The sequence below is a fragment of the Mustela putorius genome, unplaced genomic scaffold (assembly GCF_011764305.1).
Source record: "Mustela putorius furo isolate JIRA1106 unplaced genomic scaffold, ASM1176430v1.1 tig00000721_pilon_pilon_pilon, whole genome shotgun sequence".
Classification (NCBI taxonomy): Eukaryota; Metazoa; Chordata; class Mammalia; order Carnivora; family Mustelidae; genus Mustela; species Mustela putorius.
The window spans coordinates 1,193,568-1,210,115 of NW_025421456.1; the positions used below are offsets into that span (position 1 = coordinate 1,193,568).

The following is a 16,548-nucleotide window of genomic DNA, read 5'->3' on the forward strand; positions in this document are numbered from 1 at the left end:
TTTCCTCAACCCAGTAAGACTTGAATAGATATTTCTTCTCAATCTTGTTTGCCAACTTATCTTAAGTTTCTTACTTCATCTCTTTTCATATCTTACCACACGAAGAAGTCAACTGCAGTTTCATCATCCTGTTGGAAATCTCCTCAAGCTAGATCCACAAGTTCATTAGGTATAAATTTCTAACTCCCATTTTACTACAGGGATAGTCATGAATTGTTTTATGATGAAAAAAACAAAAAAAACCCAGATCATTGTTTTTCAAAGTTCCAAGAGCGGTTTCCCCAACATTTTTTCAGAATCCATTACAATTTTTCTGCCATTCCTCCAGCTTCTGCCAGCAGCTTGTCACTTTTTCCAGCCTATACATCCACTGACTAGTCTTAAAGCCTATGCCATGTATTATAGGTTCTTTCTTAAAGTAAAAACTATCTTCATGCGAATAAATACTGATTTCTGAATGTGTTATCTGTTTCAACAACCCACCTTAAAACTTAATAATTTCAAACAATAGTTATCTCTCACGACTCAATAGGTTGTGTGAGAGGTTCTTCTACTAGTCTTGCCTATGCTTCCTCTTGTGACTGTGTGCAACAATGTTGACTAAGAGCTGGCTTGGATAGAATGGCTAGGTCTCGTTCTTTGGATGTTCTCTCACCTTAAAGATGCTGACCTGCCTTTCTTTACATGATAGAGGTTGGCAACATTCCCAAAAAGTAAGACATAGCTTTTTGATTATGTTTGTATATGTCCCATTAACCAAAGTATGTGATAGGCCAAGCAAGGGCTGAGTCAATGTGGGAAGAGACCTCATAATGCAGAATACATTTTCTGATTTATTTCTTACAGGAAAGCCAACAAGTAGATCCTATTAAATCCATTTCACTGTTAAGGAAATTAACATATATCAAATTCAGACTCAGATTTGGTGTTGTGTGAGTGTGGTGTGATTGATCTCCAGTAAAAGAAGAGAGAAAAAGAAGTCAGGAGATGGGGGTTTACTCTATGCTGTATAACACATATGCTTTAGGAAAGACATCTGAATCCTATATTGTAATACTCTTACCTGAAATTTTAACTCCAATATATCCAGTTTTAGAAGAGCATTATACTCCTGTCTATAGGACATGCACTTTGAATTTCTCTTTTAATCCCCATGACTTTGTGCCACCCTCTCTCTCAGGATCTCTAGTAGGCCATAAGCTCCATCCCCTTTATTCAATCATCATGACCAGGGGTATGAAATAGTTTTTATCAGTATAAAGTCAACTGGCTCAACTCACAAATTATTTTAATAATATCCTAATCAACTAAATTCATCTGCCCCAATTTCATATCTTAGAGTCCGAGCAGAAAGGATACAACTTAATATTCTAAATATCCTAATTTGAGTCCGGGAACAATACCAACTTGTCACTCTCAAAGCCACGTTGAAGGTGAAACTGGAGAGTACACTAAAGTTATGCAGAAGCTGAACAGCGTAAGAAATGAATTCCATGTGAAAAGAGCAGGAAGGGCTGAAGGGTGCACTTAGCTTGTTGTACTTGACACTGCTCTATTTTAGTTCTAGTCCTGGAGAATGCCATGTGCTCTATTTGCCAGGCAGAAGATGAGCTGCAAACGGTTAGTTCTTTCACTAAGTGATAAAACTCATTAGCAAAAATGTGAGGTCAGGAGAGGATTTCTTAGATTTCAATAATAAAACTAGACTGAAGGCTGTTGAAAGTTGTGACTGGTTAACTTCCACAACATTTAATTTTTTGGAATTCTTTTTTACTATATGAAGCATTCCACAGAAGACTCACCAGTCTGCCAATTTAAATGAGAGTTTTAGAATCAATTAAATGTGGTATCTCCCCATCTCTACACTTTTATATTCCTACTTAGCATAGGAAATACATATTTTGCTTTGATTTCATAGAAGTTAATTTCAGGCCCTCTTTTCATCAAAGGCAATTTCAGCTTTTCAGATGCTTGCTAATATTTACCTTAGAAAGGAAAATATATATATATATTTATATATATAGACTTGGAAGCCAATGCACTTCCCTTTTTTATGGGTTGCTTTATCAAATATTAAAGAATGAACAGAGAATACATTGTTTCAACAACTGAAACCCAGTAAGGGTGGAGTATTTGTTCAGACTTCAGCAGTTATACCTGCATCCAAGCTATCAAAGCCTCTGGAGTATCTTTTAAGGAATCTCTTTTGCTTTAAGCTGTGCATCAGTAGCTACCTTGGGTCAGTGAGAACCACACAAAGGAGGGTCTAGGTTTATGTCTACAATGTCAGGCTTCTATCAGATTTACACATTGGTGATGATGAATTTCATATGTTGGGCATCCGAATGGAGGCTACATGGGACTATGGGAAAGGCAGGGGAAATTCATCATCGCACAGCATTGTCAGACCGGATAAAAATGTGAAATCTTACCATAGGTTGTTTATTAGAAACACACCTACAATTTACATATACAAACAGAACAGTTTTCAGTAGAAGAAATGGGGGGGGGGGTATACCAGTCAAACATCATGCAAAAGATGTCAGACAAAATTAACTTTAAAGAAAAGAGCATTACTTGATATTATCCAAAAAGACAAAATTTAAAAATGAAGTAATGTAATGTTTCAAGTGTCTCCTGCGAGCTGGAATTCTTTTCATTTTTATACTATTTTGTAAAGGCAAATGGATTTTTGTGTGTGTGTACTTTCTAAGTGGAATTAATTCCTACCTAGTAAGTTAATAGCGCTTCTTGTCAGAAACAGTGATATTTCATATGAACTCTTTTACTTTAATTTAGATAATCAAGTTTCAGTGGTCCCACATCCTTTCTCCATTTTCAGCATATAAATTATCAACATTACTCAAAATCTCAGTTTCCCTCTGTTATGTAATATGCCAAGGTGGCATGGGCCCAAGGAATAAAATCTTATTCTAATTGCCTACATGTTTACAGGATTAGTAAATGCCAACAAATATTTAGGGATACTGTTTTGTAACAAATATAAACATTTATTTTATAGTATTGTGTTAAGCATTTTTTTAAAGAAAGAAAATAAACTTGGACATTGGATTAGCAACACCATTAGTCTAAGATAGCGAGCTGTTGCACTCTGTACTATTTCATGAGCCTAAGAATTTAGAATATTCTGACATGGCCTAAGCTGAGGGCTCCAGAGTTAGTTTTCTATTTTGTCACACAACAAATTAACAACCTGGGGTAATAACACAGTTTTGAGCACAAGGTAGTCAAAGCTGTGAGAGTCCGCTCCAAAGAACTACTTTCACTGACTCTTGATAAAACAAATTTAAATGAATGCATCATCTCCAAATCCACTCCTTGGAGACATATGGTGATAAGAAGGATGAAGATGATGATGATGATTTTTTGTATCAGGGAAGACTCACAAGACTGCGGCAACACCAAGAGAATGAAACACCACTTTTGAAAAAAGGAATACCTAAAACATTAGCTATAACTTTTATCACCCTTACATTATATTTGTGAACTTCAGGACATTTTTGCTCAGAGTTGGTTCTATAAATCAAGTTTCCTAAGTTTCCTTTGTTTTTAGTGATGTTCCTTTTCACCTGCTGTTTATGTACACCAACAATGAGATGAGATTTAAGGAAGTTGTTTTTTCTTATTGCCCTGAGACCAACCTAGTGTAAATTTAGAGATACTTTCTAGATTTAGAAATGGTTAGAAGTAAACTATAAAAGCCTGGGAGTAAGAGCAACTATATTTCCTCCTTTCATTAAAAACAAATTTAAAATATTCATTTGGATTTTACTATAAAACTGTGCTAGTTAGTTTTATAGTAAAATACAATGCTAATACCAACTGTGGTAGTGATTTATACAGATTTATTATAGATTTATAGAAAAATAAAAATGCTATTAAAGTTCTGTTATATTTACAATGCTACATTTATATACATGCACATATACCTCAATATTAATGATAAAATCTTATAGTTTTAAAGAGGCACATTTCCTCCCACCCACCATCTCTGTATACTCACAACCATAAGATAAGTTTTCATAAGCAATATTTAGATTTGTGAAGGAAAAAAGTGAATATTTCCAATACCTAACCTCTTTCCTTTCTTCCTTTCCAGCTTTGGGAGACACAAAAGCACACTGAATTTTATAAACAAAGTAAGATTTATAAGACCTGTGATCTATATTCACATATACCCAATGAGTTGGGTCATAGGCTGGAATAGGTCAGAAGAATTAGAGCAAAGTAATGTACTCGCATTGTAAAGCACTGAATAGAAGTGATCCTCTGCAGATGCACATAAACCCATGATATAAGAAACATGTTTCTTAAAAGTAGCATTTTAACTATCCTGTATAACCCTAAGAATGAATCACCAATGAATACTTTTCTTTTGATCATAATTAATCAATAAAGTCTCCCACCTAGCCCAAAACAACAACAACAACAACAACAACCCAAGATGGAAAATAATATAAGCTAGTGATTGTGAAACAAGAAGGAATTCAAGATATGTAAATATCTTGAATTTTAATACCCAAAGGCAATGAGTATAAGAGGATATCTGAACCTACCCATATTATTGAATACCTCTTAAAATTATGTAGCCCTGACTTCATGCGTACCTGAGACTTTGGCCTGCAAAAAGAAAGTACTTGAGCCATAGTCTTTTATAGCAGAAAAGCAAAAAAAGACACTTCCAAGTGGGTATCTGTATTCTAATTTGCCAATAGGACTTCTCCTCTGTGACTATTTATATTCTTAATTCTCAATCAAGCCTTAAAAAAAAAAAATCAGTTCTCATCTTTTTGAAATTGCTGAGTGATTTAAAAGTTGCAGGATGTGAATACTAATATATCTGAAATGCTTATAAATAATCATCTTTTGGATAAAGGTAACAGCAGACAGTCTTCTAAGGACTTGTTTTGGTTTCAGGGCTTTGAAAAGAAAAGACTCTGGACAAGTAGGTCTTTCCACATCATTTTCTCAAGTTTACTTGACTATGAACCTTAGTCTGATAAGGCCCAGTACCTCTTCCTCATCAGTTTTATTCAGCAACATGGTGACAACATTGTTTCAAGGGTAATTTCCAATTACAACAGATCTGTCAATTTTGAGTCATTGAGACTATACAAAATTGGATTTGGCTTCTTTTCAAGTTTCACATTCATCACATAATCGGGATATGAAGCTTCCCATACACAGGAGGTAGCATCCAAAGGAAGGAATGTGCTTAAATAATACACACTACCCAATTTTACAGCTGTCCTTTTATATTCAAATGATATGAAGCACACTGTCATGTTAAATTGAAAACATCTTAGATCTAAAAATATACTGTTGAAACAAATGACATAGTGAGAAACAAGACCAAAATCTATTTTTTTTTTTTATAAAATATTTTATTTATTTATTTGACAGACAGAGATCACAAGTAGGCAGAGAGGCAGGCAGAGAGAGAAGTGGAAGCAGGCTCCCTGCTGAGCAGAGAGCCCGATGTGGGGCTCGATCCCAGGACCCTGGGATCATGACCTGAGCCGAAAGCAGAGGCTTTAACCCACTGAGCCACCCAGGCGCCCCGACCAAAATCTATTTTTATAAAATATAGTCTATAATTTTCAGATAAAAAATGCTTCATACAACCATACTTAGATATCTTCTAAATTATAATCTGAGATTTATATTTTTTAAAAGTTTTCTCCCTTGAATTTCAAATTTAGTATTTTTAGAGTTTAAATCTCTATACTGAATCTTTATGTTTTTCTTTAAAACTGAATTGAGCAAAAATATAATTCTAAAACAAAATTCCTGACTTCAAAGAAATGTGTCTTCAAATAACCTAGCCTTAAAACATTAGAACCAATTCCCTTAAAACTATACTTCCTATTTTTGACTGAGTATTAAGTAGAAAAATTCATGATTTGGACTTCATTTTTATTTTCTTCTGGTTTTTGTATCCCTTCATGCTATTTTGACATCACTATTACATTTTATCAAACCTTCTCTCAAAACAAGTTGCTCATTGTATATTGCTTTCAAGTATGTTATTGAAATATAACCTAAAGGAAGAGATTAAGCTTCTTGCTTCAATTTCCCTTATGCATCAGTGATAATTTCAACCATAACAGTTGCCAGATCTGTATTTTTTATTCTGGATTCCTAATTATATAGGACAACTGTGGGTAATTCAAGAGTGTTTCAGAATCACATACTGCCAAGATTCTGGAAAATGTCTTTTGCAAAACAGAATGTTAATGCTCTGGGGACTCTATTATATCCACACCAACATGTTCTGAATGAGAAGGTAAAGGGCTAGGTTCATCATAACTAATACTGTAATGCCACTATGGGCTGACACTGTCAGTCAACAAATACTGAGTACCTACTTTGTTTCAATTTTTAGTTACATAGATTTGTATATTGTAAATTTCTAAAGATAACTGGTATAAACTCAGGAGGATCAGTTTGATATATATTTAAATGTACGGTCTTGTACAGATCTTATGAAAGTACTACAGACCATGAATGTCTGTATCTAAATAATTAGAGGAAATAATGTTAGAATAGTCTAAAATGAAAATAATTCAATAGATGCTTTAGTTCTTAAATATCTCTTTATTTTAAACTGAACTATTGTAGGGAGCTATAAATAAGATCAACTTTTGGTCTGTTTCACAAAATAGCAAGTTTTATCATGTTATCATGCTTGATGCTTTAAAAACTCTTGACCTTATCCTCATCTGCAATGAAATATTTTGGTATATTAATTTCTTTCTGGCTAAATCAGTAGTAGCCAGTTGTAATAACCAGCGTGTGCATACACAAAGATGACAATAAAATAAAAAGGCCCAATAAAAAGTGTGTTAAATGTGTTCATTACAGAGAGGTGGCCCAGAAGGAAAGCCACGACTCCCTTTTCCATTTTATAAAATAGAGCACAAGTAGTATTTTGCAAGACTACAAACTTGTACCATTTTTTGGCAGAAGTCGGATATTCGTTCTTTATTTCTTTCTTCCTTTCTTTCCCTTTTCTTTCTTTTTTTCATAAGCATCTACAAACTCTAAAGGTAGGCAAATAAGAACTATGAGACCAGTGAATTACTTTAAGCTACTTCTGCTATGCTAATCAGGTGACAGAAATCTGGGTTTCATATTAGGAGCCCTTCTAAATGGTTTAATTCCTTTACTGCTACCATTAGCTGTCAACTTCACCGTGGATATTGTCCATGTGCACTTTGAGGTAGTCATTCCTTGTAAACTTCTTATGACAAAACTGGCATTCTGCCAGTGGACGATTGGGATTGTGAGTCATCTTGTGTCGGATCAGCATTTTCTTTAGGCTAAAAGCCAAGTCACAAACCTAGAAAAGACCCAAAGATACCAATCATATTATGCTTAAAAACCTGAAGATATGCCAATTTATCATTTATACAATGTACATTATGCATCGTCCTATTATTAAGTATGTACTGATGGGCACAAAAACAAAAATTGCTTGAAATAAATGGAATTTAACATCCCAACTAAAGGGTAAAGAAAATTAATTATAGTTCCCAAAAGCTGTTTGCATTTAATGTGTGTGTCCTTTATACCCCTCTGCTACTGTATTTAAATATGTCTAGAAATATAACTCCTTAGGAACAATGTTTTTCTTCTTGGAGTGTATTGACGATTTCATATTAAACATGTTAAACAAAAAGGCTAATGGCCCAGAGGGCATCGCTCCATGTGATGTAAATAGCACAAGACATGTCTTACCAGTGATCCCTTCGATTTAGTCCCATTTATGAAGTAAAAGGTTAACATTGTTTTAAGCACCCTAACTGGAAGTTTTTTAACCCACAACTCTAATTCTTGATTTCTTATTACATACACTCATTTAACTAAGTCATCTAACATGTTTACTTCATATAAGCTCTGCCACATTGACACCTGGCCTAACAGACATTAACATTCCAATAAAAATATTAAATTACCACAGAAGATGTAAGGTCTTCCTGCGTCAGTACTTTCTCACTTCTCCCGAGGCAGCTTCCTCTTACTGATTCCTCAGGGAAGCCTATATGATCTGTCTGCCAGAAGTCCTCTGTTAATTGCTTTCATAGTAGTTTTTACTTTTCCCTTTTAACACTTACCCTGAATGTAATTACTTATTACTGATTTTTTTTTTTAATCGCTTCCTTACTGGTCTAAGAAACATTAGGGTAAGAGTAGTCATTGCATAAATATTTGTTGACTTAAAAAAAGAAAGGTAGACAAGATGTTAGATAGATAGGTAAAAGTCTTATGAGCAATGTAAGTACATCAAAGGCTGTGGAATAATTCCAGAGATCGAAGAAGGTAACTATAGAGATTATTTTCAAGTAAAAGAAACTCTAAGTTTTCAAACAGCTTTACAAGTATAATCAAAATTTGTTATCATAAATAACACAGAATTATAATGTATTCTCTATTTTCTATTTCCTGGTTCCTTCTCTAAGCCCCATGTAATGAACAATTAATGAACAATAGATACAAAATTCCTCACTGGCTTCCCACTGAAAGTAGATTCAAAATAAATTCCTTACCATGGTGAAAAGGCACATCAATTTGCTCTGCAACTTCACTTGCATCCCTTCTTTCTCACGATGCTCCAGCTCCACATGCCTTCTTACCTAATACCCAGACTCAGTTCCTTCCTACAGGCCATGATATATACTGTTCCTGAGCCTGGATGTTCTCTTCCCTGTGGCTGACTCCTTCTCATCTTTTAGGTTACTTAGAGTTACTTTCTCAGAGAATTCTTCCTTAAATATTCTTTTATGCCTCACCCTTCTTTTTATTTATTTATTTGTTTGTTTGTTTATTTATTTATTTTTAGAAGATTTTATTTATTTATTTGACAGACAGATCACAAGTAGGCAGAGAGGCAGGCAGAGAGAGAAGAGGAAGCAGGCTCCCTGCCAAGCAGAGGGCCCGATATGGGGCTCGATCTCAGTACCCTGAGATCATGACCTGAGCCAAAGGCAAAGGCTTTAACCCACTGAGCCACCCAGGCGCCCGCCTTCTCCTTTTTAAAATTTTTCTCAGTCTTTATCACAGAATGCAATTAGGTATTTATTCAGGTTTATTTGTTCAATGTCTATACCCCACAGAAATGTGAGTTCTGTGAGCAGAGGGGACATAGTGTCTAGTTCACTGTCTCAGTTCAATGTTTGGCACAGGGACTAGGTTGAAGGGCTAACATCAGCTTTCATTATGTGCCAGGAACCACTCTTTGCAATTTATAAACACTAAATTGTGATAGCCTCACCACACCCTTTTAGGCAGATATTAGTACTATGAACCTCATTTTACAGAAGGAAACTGACACAGTCACTTCAGTGTCTCAAGCTGGTTACCCAAGGTCACAGAACTAGGAAGTGGTTTCCAGGATTTAAACCCACGCAGTCTGGGTTCAGAGTTTTTACAACCCCAAGGACAGACTATTATTAAAGGCTCGAACTTCAAACAAAGATATGTGAGCTGACTGTACTTTTTCCATTTGCCTGGCTGACACCATTTTTAAAAAATAAAAACCTCTTTGAAAAAATAAAGGAGGTTCTCAGTTCAGCCCACCAGTGTATTGTGAGGGATATAAGTCAAGTTCACTTACATGGTCACCATAGGAAAATTGCAATAGCAGCAAGCTGAAGAAATGGAAAGGAAGTTGAGCAAGATCCTGAAGTCATTGATAATGGCTCTGAATTAAGGAATCCTAGAAGCTCCACATAGGAGCTGTGATGAGAACAACCCAATGGATTTTTGAATGAGGGCCAGGTAGAGGATTAAGTATCAGCAGAGAGTAGCTGATATCACAGTTGTGAAAGTGACTTCCTACACATTAAAAGCTATGTTTTCATGAACCAAGAGAGTTCAAACTGATGTTCTGTATAAATCAAATGCAAGGACATTCATGGTCATTTTAAAATTATGGGAAAGCATGAAAGAATTCAAATAGTGCAACAGGAATGCTTCCTTTTCTTTATTTCCACTTTAAGTTCTTAGCCAACCCATCCACCTACTCCAAATTAGTATTAATTCACCTGTCAAAGAATAGGAAAATGTTTTTCTTTCTCTAGACTGGCAATAAACTGATTTTGTTTTAAAATGAAGTGAAACAACACATTTATCAAAGTACCTTGAGAGATAATATTAGAATTCTATACAAACATCTTCAGTTAATGTTTATCAATAATATAAATGTTCCCTGCCACTTCAGTTAGAAACAGAATGACAGAGAGTACTCTGTCCTGCCCTGTGGAATCCATAGTCTTAAAGAGAATATTTTTTGATGCCATGAACATATCACTAGGAGAAGGAACAGAAGAGATGATAATCAAGTCTTCCTGGATGTATGGAGGTTGTCATGTTATAAGGTAGGGAATGATATCCCAGGGAGAAGGAAGAGAACATGCAAAGGTACAGGGGTATAAGAAGCAAGGCCTAGGTGCAGAGGTGAAAACATTACACTAAGGCTGAAGAAATAGATTATTGGAGCAACACATTGACATAAATAAGTAAGAGAAAAAACCTGAAAAAGAAGTTAGAGTTGAAGGCTGGAGCCAAACTCTGGAGATCCTGGTAATCATAATAAGACACTGGAAAGATCTTCTCCAAGTTGTGGGGATTCATTAAAGGATTCTGAATGGAGACTAAAACGAAAATATCATTTAGTACTAAGCTCAGAGTATGACACTGGAGTTAGCACGGCCAGTACTCTGATTCTACTCTAAGCCAGAAATTACTTGGATATCAACTAAGATAGCACTTACTGTTTCATTGATTCATGCTTTTAAAAATATTCACTAAACGTTTCTTTATATGCCAGGCAATGTTCTAGGCGTGGGGACATGACAATGAACAAGAAAGAAAAAAGCTCTTTTGTCATAGAACTTACATAATAGATGATAAAAAATTAAACCAACAAACATATAATATTTCAGGTAGATGTAAGTGTCATGAAGGCAAAGAAGAATATGGTGTAAGGGTTAAGAAAGTAATGGAAATTAGGAAGAGAAGAATTTTAGCAGAGAATTGAAATAAGTACAGGAGAAGGTTATAAAGGCACCCATGAAGGGTATCCCAGTCCAGGGAAGGAGCCAGAAAGAAAGAAAGAAAGAAAGGGGCCCACTTCATTGAAATATACTTAGTGTGTCTGAAAAACAGCAAGGAAGTGATGTGGCCAGAGTGAGGTGGATGGTGGTGGTGAAGTCAGAGGGGTAGGGGCAGAAAGGTGGGGGTGCAGGTCTGTAGGGACTTTCAGACCGTGGTAGAACTTCGGTTTTCACTCTAAATGGGAAGGACAGTCATTGGAGGGTTTGAGCAAAGGAGTGAAATATAATACATATGCAATCTATATCTAAAATATATAAAATGTGAATCAGGTTCTAGAAAGATCACTCTGTGTGGCAAGCTTAGGACAGACTGGGAGGAGCAAAGATCAAAGACAGATAAATTAAGGAACAACTGCATTACTGTAGGAGACTAAGATGTAGCTAGGGAGATGTCAAAAGTGTTCCGATTCTCAACTTATTTTAAATGTACAGCCAATCAGATTTGCTAGTGGATTGGAGGTCAGAGGTGAGAAAAAGAGGAGTGAAAGTGGCAATGAAAATTTAAAGAAGATAATAAGTTTGAAAAATATACAGAAGGAAAGATTGTCAGGAGTTGCTGGGAATGAATGTGAGAGCTAGTTAAGTTTGGACCCTAGAATCCTGACTTGGTCAGTTATAAGTGGTAGGGAAGAGGTAGGTCACTCAACTTCAGTGAGCCTCATTTGTTTCGCAGAGGTGGAAATAACACCTGGGTACTTCTGGGGTAGAGGGCAGATCAGTAAGAGTATATATAAACTAGATCACTGTGTCTTTCTCACAATAGAAGCTCAACTAGATGATGCTATTGGTCACAGCTTAGGGAAAAAATGTCTGGCACAAGCCTCAGAGCTTTGGTTTGGGTTAAATGGAGATGGTGGGACCCTCAGAAAGATGTACAGGTAAAGAGAACATGTTGAGTAGCTGAGAAGGCTGGGGAGATACTGATTTCAGTCTGAAATATAGGAGAGATGTCTTCCAGGCAGCTTCAAAGTATCTGCCTAGAGTTCAGAAGAGAAACCCAGGCAGGAGAAAGAGAGATTTGGAAGTCCTCACCCTAGGGATAGTAGCAAAGATATTAGAAGCTCAATACCTGTGGCACATTGGGCTTGCTGCACGACATGGAATCTAAGCCCCTTAGATACCATGACCTGGCATCTAAGGGGCTAGTGTTGATGAGTGAAGAGGCATTTGAGAAATATTATAAAGAACTGAGGTCAACATAAATCAGCTTTTTTCTTTACAGTTTTGCTCAAATGCCACTCAAATTTCCTACATGTTTGTGTTTTTTGTGTGTGTTTGTAAATCCTAATCAGGAAGTGTGAACAAAAACTAAAGAGGACTTTCCAGGAGGAGGAAGTGGTGCATGATACCACATGGGACAAGGGACAGATGCAGAAAAGCGTCACTGCTTCAGAAGACTCAGAGTTCATACAAATAAAATGCAGACTACTGACAGATAAGAGATTATTAAAATTTTAGTAATAATGATGAAGTCCCAGAACCTAGGTCAGGTTCGGTGGGGTGAGGTTCGGAGCCGACGGCTCTGAAAAAATTCTTAAGATGTCTCTGGTGCAAAAAGGTGGTTTATTAAAGCAGGGGGACAGGACCCATGGGCAGGCGGAGATGCAGCTGCCCCAGGTTGTGAGGGATGGCAGGTTATGTACCCTGCGGTTGGGGGAAGGTGAGGGGAACGAAGGTTTCAACGGAGTTTTCATATGCTAAAGAGGGCCTACAAGGTGCCAGGATATAGGAGGCCTACCAGGCTTGATCAATGTTGTCTAGGCCAGTCATTAACATCAAGATAGTTGGGAGATTTTTGGTGGGATGTCACAATCCTGCTATCAAGCGTCATTGTTAGTGTGATTTAGGTTTAGAAGAGATTTAACTATATTTACATTTCCTTCTACCTCAGCCTCCTTCAGTTTTGTTTATGGTGGGGAGGGAGACCTAAGGGCTTGAGGAACTGAGATATTTGCCTCTGGAAATTGTGCTATTGATAAGGTAACTTCTTTGTTTGTAGATCTCTAGGACATTTGTAAACCAAGGGAGACTCCTGTCTTGCAGGATTGTGATCTATTTGTTTCTTATGGCGGTCAGAGGTGCCTGAGGAATGCTACACATATTACTGAGGGGAGCGGATAGAAAGGAGGTGCAAGGTGCCAGCTTTTGCTTTGTCTTCAGTCAGCCTCCTGCTTCCTCATCAATAAGAATTGACAAAAACCAGAATAAATTTTCGGTCAAGTAAGAAGGTGGATTTTACCCTATGGGTTGTGAGACACTGTCACAAAAAAGCGCATGATTAGGTTTACTTTGAGACAATCACACTGGGACATAAAAAGGATTTTAAGAGAATACTATGAACTGTATGCCAACAAGTTAGATGCAATTGATGAGGGAGCACGAGGCTGGCTGAAGACAAAGCAAAAGCTGGCGCCTTGTACCTCCCCACTCTATCCACTTCCCCTCTGTCATATGTGTAGCATTCCTCAGGCAGCCCTGACTGCCATGAACAAGAAGCAAATAGTTAACTTGCAGAGCTCACAATCCTGCAAGACAGGAGTCTCCCTTGGCTTACAAATGTCCTAAATCTCACTAACAAAGATGATTGATAGCAGGATTGTGACACCCTACCAAAAAGTCTCCCAACTATTTTAATTTAATGGCTGGTCTAAAGACAACATTGATCCAGCCACAAGGGCAAGGCCTCTGGCAGGCCTGAGACATCCTGGCACCTTGTAGGCCCTCTTTAGCATATGAAACTCCACTGAAACCTCCCTTCCCCTCACCTTCCCCCAACTGCAGGGTACATAACCTGCCATCCCTCACAACCCGGGGCAGCCGCAGCTCTTCCTGCCCATGCGTCCTGTCCCCGTGCTTTAATAAACCACCATTTTGCACCAAAGATGTCTCAAGAATTCTTTCTTGGTCATCGGCTCCAGACCTCAGCCCACCGAACCTCTCCTAGGTTCTAGAACTTCATCAAAATGAACAAGTTCCTAGAAGAACACAAATAATCAAAACTGATTCCAGAAACAGAAAAACTCCAGAGACCAGTAACAAGTAAAAAGATTGTATAAAAAAACAAATAAACAAGCAAACAAACAAACAAACAACCAACCCACCCAACAAGAAAAAAACTTCCCAAAAGAAAAGTCTAGAACCAGAGAGTTTCACAGATAAATTCCACCAAAAATATAAAGATGGATTAACAATAATCCCCTCAAATTCTCCCAAATAACAAAGAAGAGGGAATACTTCCTAATTTATTCTGTGAGGCCAGCATTACCTTAATACCACAGCCAGGCAAAAATATTACAAGAAAAGAAAACTATAGGCCAATATCCCTTTTGAATATAGATGCAAAACCTTCAAACAAACAAAAAACTAAAAACCAAAAACTCTAACAGGTCATATTCAAAGTCATGACCAAACAGACTTATCCAGACTGCAACAATTGATCAACATAAGAAAATCAAACAATGTAATACACCACTTTAACAATACAAAAGATTAAAAAAATTATCATCTCCGTTGATGAAGGAAAGCCTTTGACAAAATCCAACATCCTGTCTTGATAAAAATATTGAAAACTAGGAAAGAAGAGAGCTTCTTCAACATAGTAAAGGGCATTTATAAAAAATTCACAGCTAACATCACGTTGAATGATGAAAAACTAGAAACTAATGCAAAAGAATGGACCCCTACTTCACACTACATTCAAAAAGCAAACAGATCAAAAACCTAAGTGTAAGAGTTAAACTATCAAACTTAGAAAGGAACAGGAGAGTAACTCTTCATGACCTTAAAATTGACAAGTCTTAGTCTTAGTCACCAAAAGCATGTTGAGAAAAAGGAAAAAAAAAAACCAAAAAACCAAATAAATTGGATTTCAACATTGAAAAAATTTTCTTTAAGATTTTATTTTTTTTTAAAGTGATCTCTGCATCTAACGTAGGGCTCAAACTTAAAACTGCCAGATAGGGACACCTGAGTGGCTCAGTGGGTTGGGCCTCTGCCTTTGGCTCAGGTCATGATCCCAGAGTCCTGGGATCAAGCCCTGCATCAGGCTCTCTGCTCAGCGGGGGGCCTGCTTCCCCACACCCCCGCCTGCCTCTCTGTCTACCTGTGATCTCTCTCTGTGTCAAATAATGAATAAAATCTTAAAAAAAAAAAAAACCGCCAGATAAAGAGTTGCACGCTCTACCAACTGAGCCAGCTAGGCACCCCCAACATTGAAAAGTTTTGTGCATCAAAGGATATTATTAAAAAAGTGAAAGATAACGTATCTAGAAAATGCAAAGAACACTTACACTCAGCAACAAAAAGACAAATAACAAAATTTTAAAATGGGAAGACTTGAATAGATCTTTCTCCAGAGAAGATACAAATGCCAACAAACAAGTATATAGAAAGATGCTCAATATTATTAATCCTTTAGGAACTTTAAATCAAAGCCACAATGAGATATCACTTCACATGCCCTAAGGAGACTATAATTTAAAAAAACAGAAAATTACAAGCGTTGACAAAGACGTGGAAAAACTGGTATTCTCAGGCATTGCTAATGGGAATATAAAATGGCGTAGCTACTATGAAAAACAATACAGAAGTTCCTTGAAAAATCGAACAGAATCACCTTTTGACACAGCAATTCTACTCCTAGGTATATGGCCCAGAGGATTTAAAACAGGTACTTAAATACCTGTAGGCACATGTTCGTCTCAGAGCAATTCACAACAGCCAAAAGGGAGAAGCAACCCAAATGTGCATCAATTATGAATAAACAAATTGTGGTATATACATACAATGGAATATCATTCAGGGAGTGATGTACTGTTACAAGCTACAAAGTAGATAAACCCTGAAAACATTATGTTAAGTAAAAGAAGTCAGTCACCAAGGTCACATCCTATATGATTCACTTACATGAAATATCCATAAGAGGTCATCTATTGAAATGAAAGAAGATTGGTATTTGTCAGGGTCTGTGGAGAGCAGGGAATATCTCCTTAGTGGCTAGGGAATTTTATTTGGGGACATTGATGCCTGGGCACGAGATAGGGGTGATGGTGGCACAACATTGTCAATGTACTCAATACCAATGAGTTGTTCACTTTAAAGTTATTGATTTTATGTTATGTGAATTTTATCTCAATTTAAAAACATTACGTTGGCTGGGTGGAGAACACAGGGAGGGTGCAGGCTATGCACTGCTAGTGGGACTGGAAACTAAGAGGAAGTAATAGATTTGAGTGTTAATTAGGAAAAAGAAAGACGGGGAATGGGTGAGAAAGGATGACTTCTATCCAAAATGAGTAGGTTAAGAGGGTAAGCTTTTGGAACAAAGACAGCCTCTACTGAGCAGGCTGCATTTCAGGGAGGTTCTGGAGGCCCTCAATCTCTATTCGGTGGACCAGTTTGAGCCACAAAT

The 16,548-nt window shown here is 36.9% G+C and overlaps 1 protein-coding gene across 1 annotated transcript in view; it reads right to left on the bottom strand.

The window, feature by feature from the left end:
• Positions 1-6,603: 6,603 nt before the first annotated feature.
• PRDM5 (PR/SET domain 5) overlaps positions 6,604-16,548 on the bottom strand; it is a 217,629-nt gene continuing 207,684 nt past the window's right edge. The window contains exon 16 of the mRNA XM_004747989.3: positions 6,604-7,363. Coding sequence (XP_004748046.1) covers positions 7,199-7,363 — 165 coding nt within the window. The 3' untranslated portion in view covers positions 6,604-7,198. The remainder of the gene's footprint in view (positions 7,364-16,548) is intronic.